Source organism: Gobius niger (genome assembly GCF_951799975.1).
Source record: "Gobius niger genome assembly, chromosome: 14".
Lineage (NCBI taxonomy): Eukaryota > Metazoa > Chordata > Actinopteri > Gobiiformes > Gobiidae > Gobius > Gobius niger.
The window spans coordinates 4,990,300-4,997,684 of NC_136865.1; the positions used below are offsets into that span (position 1 = coordinate 4,990,300).

The window sequence follows — 7,385 nt, forward strand, 5'->3', positions numbered from 1 at the left end:
GTGGACCCACCACCTGCAGGAGGAGCCATAAGGGGCTGGTGCACTGTGATTTGGGCAGCTCCGGCAGCTGCCCCCACGACCCGGCAACGGAAAAGTGAAAGAAAATGGATGGATGGGTTGATACATATGCGTATGTAACTTTTTGAAGTATCTGTACTTGTGCAGTCGTTTTTCCATACAGCATGTATTACTTCTACTAATGTTAATAATAGTAGCCTGATATTAAAATGAAGTATCTGTTTTTTTATTTGAGTGAATAAATAGTAACTCGTGACGCTGTGGGAACGGTGCTTTATGTGTCATTATACATCACCTGTACAATGAAATGTGTCCTCTGCATCTGACCCATCCCTCGACAGGGCGACCCGAAGGAGCAGCGGGCAGCAGCAGTGGGGACCCATCTCCAGATGTGGAGCCAGGCTGATGGTCAGAAACACCTGGCTGGAGGATTCACCTATTGTACTTGTTTTTAATGGTAGGGGATACCATACCCGGAGGAAACCTACGCAGACACGGGGAGAACCGTGTCCCCCGAAAAACAAAAAGGAAACAGAAAAATGTACTTGAACAGACTTAAACCTATCCCGACAAACAGCCAAAGCGTAAAATGTTGCCCTTTACATTTACAAAAAACAAAAGCCTGACTTTAAATCACCATCCCGTCTCCATGGAGATGCCGCTGCCTCGCTTCGACAGCTGGGTGAGCTTTAAACACATTAGGCGCTTACACAAAAATGATCTATCTCGGAAGTCATTCCCGAACAGCATCAGCAGCAGTGACTGTCCTCCAATATTCCGCAGTGTGGCTTTAACTGTGCGGAATGGCAACACAAATCAAACATAAATTCAACAGTCAGCACATAGATTTTAGCACGTGCGAGAGAAAAGAGATTAAATCCAGAATATATAGGCCAATAATAAAAGGTTGTGTGTTGACATTTCGAATCCTCGCCGTCCCCCCCTTTTCTGTTTACCCATACCCAATCAATGCGTGTCGTCACCGTTGGGGGGACATGAGGAGTGACAGCGGCGGGAGGAGAAGAAGCAGGGAGAAGAGGGGGGTGGGGGGGGGGGGGAGAGGGAGAGAGGCTAAAATGCTGATCCCTCCCAGCGAAGCCACTGCTGCACCGCACTCTGACGCGCGCCGCCTCTCCCACGGCCACACACTGGATACGACCGCGTCCCAAGTCACCCCCTCGCAGCACGGCGCTCTCCCACTCCAACCGCCACTCGGTCCCCGTACCAAGCAGACCACACCAAGCGAGCCTCGGCAACATGGATAAACGAGGAGAGGAGGTGGTGATGCTGGCGTTTTCCTCCAGAGACGCGTCCGAGGAGAGGATACGGAGCGTGGGGGCGTCTTCCGTCGGCGCGGAGAACGGCCGGCAGCAGGCGACGGCGGCGGGCGGGGAGCAGGCGCACAAGGACGGCAGCAGCTCGGACCCGGAGTCGGACTTCTACGAGGAGATCGACGTGAGCTGCACGCCGGAAAGCATGGACTATCCCCCGGGTAAAGGTAAAGGGCTTTCCAATCCTTTTTATAAACGAGTCTGCAACAAGAATCCATAGTCAGACAAATCTCAGCAACGCATTTCAGCTTAAAATCCTGAATGTAGCCCCCCTTTTTTTTTTTTGCTAAAGCCAATCAGCAATAACAGCTAAAGATACGTTCAAATACGCGCGAAAAACCCAAACGCCAGAGTGTAATGTGTCAGCGCGCACTGACAGCTCCGCAATCAGCTGTTGTGTCAAGTGCTCCCGGTGCGCGCGGAGGTGACACCCACACGCGCACACACATGCACCACCACGACCACCACCACCACCACCGAGGCACCCAAGCTTACAGCAGAGCAGCCACGCATGGGGAACACGTGCGTAAAAGACGTAGCCGCAGGAATCTCGGAACCCCAAAGTAACACGGGTAGTTGAGGTCACTAGAGGCCACTTCATCGGGATGGAAAAAAAAAAAACATCCCCACAATTCAGCGTGTTGTTATGGCTTGTAGCTTTTTATGATTAATGGATAAATACGCGCAAGAGTCGCTCAAATTCGATGATCGATTTGCTTTCGCTATTTTGGGGTTTATCAAAGCACATGCTTACTCCTTGGCCTGTTTGAATGACAATGAATGACAGAAATTAAAATTTGTCTGGCTTATTCTTTGTGGGCTTTGCATGTGTGACTATATTTGTTTTTTCTCGTATTTTAATTGTGTTATTTGTGGTTGTATTCTGTAATTCCGTAGCCTGCATTGCCCACCTTTTCCTTCTTATGTTATAACATTAATAAGTCGCACCCATTGTAATGTTGCATGTTTTAATATTTTACATGGAACAACATAAAGCGAGGGCACAGATGTGGGTTTGAAATGGCGCACAGTCCACTGGTGCCAGTTGCGGGCGTGTATATCGTAAAAAAAAGAACAAAGAGGCAACACTGTCTCATTTGTAAACACGTCAGGACATTGTGTGTCTGTGTGTGTACGTGTAGGTCCGAACGGAGATTCCCCACGCCACCGCGCGGAGAGCGGCAGCCCGGACCCGGCTAAGGCCACGCCGGCGGGGCCCGGGTCCCTGTCCTACACCGCGGACCAGATCCGCCGGTACCGCACGGCCTTCACCCGGGAGCAGATCGGGCGCCTGGAGAAGGAGTTCTACCGCGAGAACTACGTGTCCAGGCCGCGGAGGTGCGAGCTGGCGGCCGCGCTCAACCTGCCCGAGACCACGATCAAAGTAAGACAAATGTGTGGACAGTCCCCGAAGAGGTCACTGTAGTTTATTCTGTGCGCAGGGCCTGTGGACCTCTTTGCGCAATCGCTTTGGACGATAGCTCTCATGTTATTGTTGTATTGATGTTTTCAGATTTCGCATGTCGGCTGTGTTCCCCAAGGGTTTCCACAAACTATTCAGGCCCGTGCCCCACACAAACTACAATTAACAATCATCATTTTCATCCGCGAAACATTTAAAGCATGTTTATTATACTGAATTTAAATTATACTTTGTAATTTGATCTCAATTCAAAACCAATATACACTGTTTTCAACATAATGTTATTATAACTGGACCCCCGGCTCAGTCTTCACTTTGGGAATCCCTACTTTTCATTAAATACAAAATATCCATAAATGTTGAACCTCGGTTTGGTTTAGTTTATTGTTGCTTAATAATTTGCATACTTAACATTAAAAACGGTGTGAGACCAAAACAGGCAGAAGCAGGAAGCTCGTTCGTTTTCATACATCATGAAGAGAAAGAATGGAAACATATTGCCAACAATATCGTCAGCCTCCTAGAATAATTGCCAATACTTTTGGAGAGGTGTGTTTCCTTCTTCTTTTTGACTTGGGCAATATGCTAAAGCAGGCTGACCATATTTACACATTTCTCAAAAATATAGAATTTCTTTTTTTCTTTTTCAAAACAAAAACGAGTAGAGTTCGTCATCACCTTATTCCAACTCTTTGACCGAGTTGACCCCGTTGCCAGATCGTTTATAATGAGTCCATTATCTTCTCATGGGCTATTTATCCAGCACTCCACAAGAACAACAACAGTCATCTAACCCGATCCGCATCTTAGATACGCACTGCAGGCCTGTAACGAGCTGATGGGTTTTGTTTTGTTTTGTTTTCGGTTTGGTCTCTCTTCGTCTCAGTAGAACGTGTGTATAATTTGCTGTATGGACACTGTATGAGGTCAAAGGACCTGGCTTCCCGGATCGAAGCTGTTTAACAAGTCTAATCAAGTCCGAGGATGACGAGGACAAAAGCAGGGGCTAATGGAGGGGGAGTTGGTCCATCACTGTCCAAAAATATTAGCAATGATAAACGACATCGTTTGAGCAGTGCAGGCCTATGCTCGCAGTGTCGCTAGTGTTTTTGTTCTAAATGGAAATAAATGTACGCAAATGTGGGGGTTCAAAACACGTGCGTAATTGTTGCACCAGAAGAACCAGCACATAACACCTGGGTAATATGCAATTCTGTAGAGAGTATGCAGATGGTGTTACAGCGGGAGACTACAATGCAGCTATTCCGAATGAGAGCCAACGTTGAGTTATCAATTTGTTATTGGTTTTGACAGTCAGTCCAGGAAAATGTAGGGTTTTATTAAGAATGAAAATGATGTGAGTGCATGTAGCACTACCCTAAAAAAACAGAATCCTACAGGTCCAGGTCCTTATTCGGAGGAAGACCCCATCTAATTCCCGCAAAGGCCCATTTGGTGCTTTCATCGTCATTATACAAATGTACAACGAAATTTGCTCGTGCGTAAATCCGCCAGAGCGGAACTCCCTCTCCATATTTGGCCACTGCATTGTGTAAACTCTCCTGCGTAAAAAATGAAAGGTTAATGTGTAACGCCCCGTGTCTCCTCCGTGTCGCAGGTGTGGTTCCAGAACCGGCGGATGAAGGACAAGCGCCAGCGCCTCGCCATGACGTGGCCCCACCCGGCGGACCCGGCCTTCTACAGCTACATGATGAGCCACGCGGCCGCCACCGGCAACCTCCCGTACCCGTTCCCCTCGCACCTCCCACTGCCCTACTACTCCCCTCTCACCGCCACCCCGGCCACCGCCTCGCCCTTCCCCGGCCCGCTGCGCTCCCTGGACGGCTTTCGGATGCTGTCCCACCCGTACCAGCGGCCCGAGCTGCTGTGCGCGTTCCGGCATCCCTCCCTCTACCCGGGCCCGCCTCCGCCGCCGCCGCACGGCCACCACCACGGCCTCGGTCCCGGGGGGAGTCCCTGCACCTGCCTCGCCTGTCAGACGAGCGGCATCCCCTCCAGACCGGCGCCGACTCCTGCCTCGGACTTCCCGTGCTCGCCCACAAGCAGGACTGACGCTTTTGTGACGTTTACGCCCGCCGTGCTCAGCAAATCCTCCGCGGTGACGTTGGATCAAAGGGAGGAAGTGCCACTGACCAGATAAAAAAAACAAAAGAAAAGAAAAAAATCAGTATCTTGGCACAGCATGAGACTATATTTGCGATTTTCACAGCCGAGAACTCAACATGGCGGACACTGAAACGGAGAGCTCTTCTGATTATTCCCCGTATTTTTATGCATCCCCAAAAAACCCACACACTCGCGCGTCCCATCCTCTTCCCTCTCTTCTTCTTCTAACAAGCAGGAGGAGGAGGAGAGGATCTGTCTCATTAGGGGGCATCTGGGGGGCCCCCGCTCACTCGCTGAGGCCCCCTCAAATTAGCCGTATGTAAGGCAGGGGCTTGAATTTTGAATTAATGATAAAACCAGGAATAAAAAAAAAAAAAGAGAGAGATGGAAATGGCGGTGGCGCTGCTTCGCGAACGGTAACAAGGCGTCAAGGGAACGGATTACAGTCAGTGAGAGACCGGGAGATGGGGAAGACAGAGCGGACAATCACATGGAAAAACTCCCCCCCCAACCCCCCTCCGCCCCCCTCTTTCCCAAATCCACCCGGATACAGATCTGTGATTAATATATACGTTATATAACCATGCGCTCAGTTATTTTCTTGCCTTCGCTATTGCTAACATCGAGAAATAGGCTGACGTGTTTTTTTGTTTTGTTTTGTTTTTTTCATTGTTTTGTTTTGATTTCATGGATGGGTTGGTTGTTCTCTCGATTTGCAATAAACACTGTTGAAGAAATGGAAGTGTGATCACGTGTTGTAAAATCCAAAAGGGGGGGGGGACAATGCGATTTTGTGTTTTGCAACGGTTAGGTCTGCGCAAACCGGTAAAATGAGGGCTGCGGGACATGACTAAAAATCGCGATATTTGATTACTGTCTTGAATATTGACATTATGGTATTATTAAAACGTTTTGCACGTGTGCATGTCCCATTAAGCTACAAACACGATCATGAGCAATTTTTTTTTTTCATCAAATCAAGATCAAAGCAAGGGAAAATTGGAGCTAAATTTGTGTAATCATGTCCATAACGGAACTCCGATTTTCAACTTACCATGCGTTTTTGTTTTAGGCCGTGATGGCAAAAATGTGCAAATCTCTGTCACATGGAAGTCCTCGGTGGCTTTTCCGATGTTTGTAGGTTTCTTGTAATCACCTAATATTGCGATATTTGGTGATTTTGGCGATATATCGTACGGCCCTGTAAGCACGTGTGTTAAGGGACAACAATTCTGTGTCGCTAAAAGGCCTTTGGGTCTAAGAATCGATATATACAAATGGTTGCAGCAAAACGTTTTGCTGTCATGTAATTCCAATGGGTGCATGTAGGCTCTCAGTCGTTCAGAGGTTTTCCATCGCATAGGGAAGGCATCTGTCTCGTTAAGCGCAGCAGACGTTTCGCCTTTCACCGTGAAGGCTTTGCTGTACCAGAAATTTCCACGTTTGACAAATCTTTGAAAAGCGAAAACGATCATTGCTCAGAAAACATCCCAGTACAGATGACGACTTGGTTAAGCGCAAACTAAATCTGAAATCCGCCAGTCTAATTTTGTGAAAACAAAATCATAATGAGGGGGAAAGGAAACAATAGTTTTCATGAGTCAATGTCACCATCAGAAAATACGTGTACCAGTGTATGAAGCACGGGCAATATCGCGATTTTTTTCCTTAAAATACCTAACAATACATTAAGTAATATATCATATCGTTTGTGTGGAGGAAATGACACAGTTCAATCAAAATGATAAAAAGGGACACAACACTGTGGTGTGTTTCACATAAAGAAAAGTAAAACAGAAGTAACGTTTAAGGTTTAGTGTACTTCTTATTTAGTCCAAATGTGTCGATAAAGGTCAAGTATTTCATCACATCAACAAATCGTGGAGTACAATGACTTAACAGATTTTTTTGATTTTTTTTCACATATGAGTACTTTTACAGCATACTCTTATGTGGCAAAAAAGAATGTTTCCCTACAAAAAGGGACCTTTAACTTAAAAAATACATGCAAATCCCCCAAATTTGCAGAATGCATTATTTAATAACACTATCAGTCAAGATCGTGAAACACAAACGAATATCTCAAAGACAAAGCAACAAAAAAACGTTTCATGATTGAGACAGGCCATTTGATGTCCTCTGCGTTGCGTGCGTAAAATCGGTCATAGCCTGCTGTATCCCTAAACAATTCCGCTGCACAAACCGTTCCAAGAGACAAGGCGGCTCGTGAGATTTTCATTAAAGCTTTTCGATAGCTATAAGAGCCCCCGCAGAGCCCCCGCACCCTCCCCCGTAGTAACAACTCCAAGTGGTCTCTGTCAAGCGGCGCGCACTACCCCGCCCCCGACGGAACCGCCCTCAGATTGACCGTGACACTTAAGTGGTCCCCGCGCTCCGTTAACGCCACTCATATTTTTTCTCCCCGCTCGTTTAATAGACAAGACAGAAATGAGTTGTCGTATTGGAAATGGTAAAAAGACACACGG

The 7,385-nt window shown here is 47.3% G+C and overlaps 1 protein-coding gene across 1 annotated transcript; it reads left to right on the forward strand.

Annotated features, from left to right (window-relative positions):
• Positions 1-1,270: 1,270 nt before the first annotated feature.
• evx1 (even-skipped homeobox 1) lies at positions 1,271-5,384 on the forward strand. Its single transcript, XM_079570650.1, has 3 exons — positions 1,271-1,516; positions 2,492-2,733; positions 4,391-5,384. Exons 1-3 carry the CDS (start codon positions 1,276-1,278, stop codon positions 4,931-4,933), a joined length of 1,026 nt encoding a protein of 341 aa, XP_079426776.1. The 5' UTR covers positions 1,271-1,275; the 3' UTR covers positions 4,934-5,384.
• Positions 5,385-7,385: the final 2,001 nt, after the last annotated feature.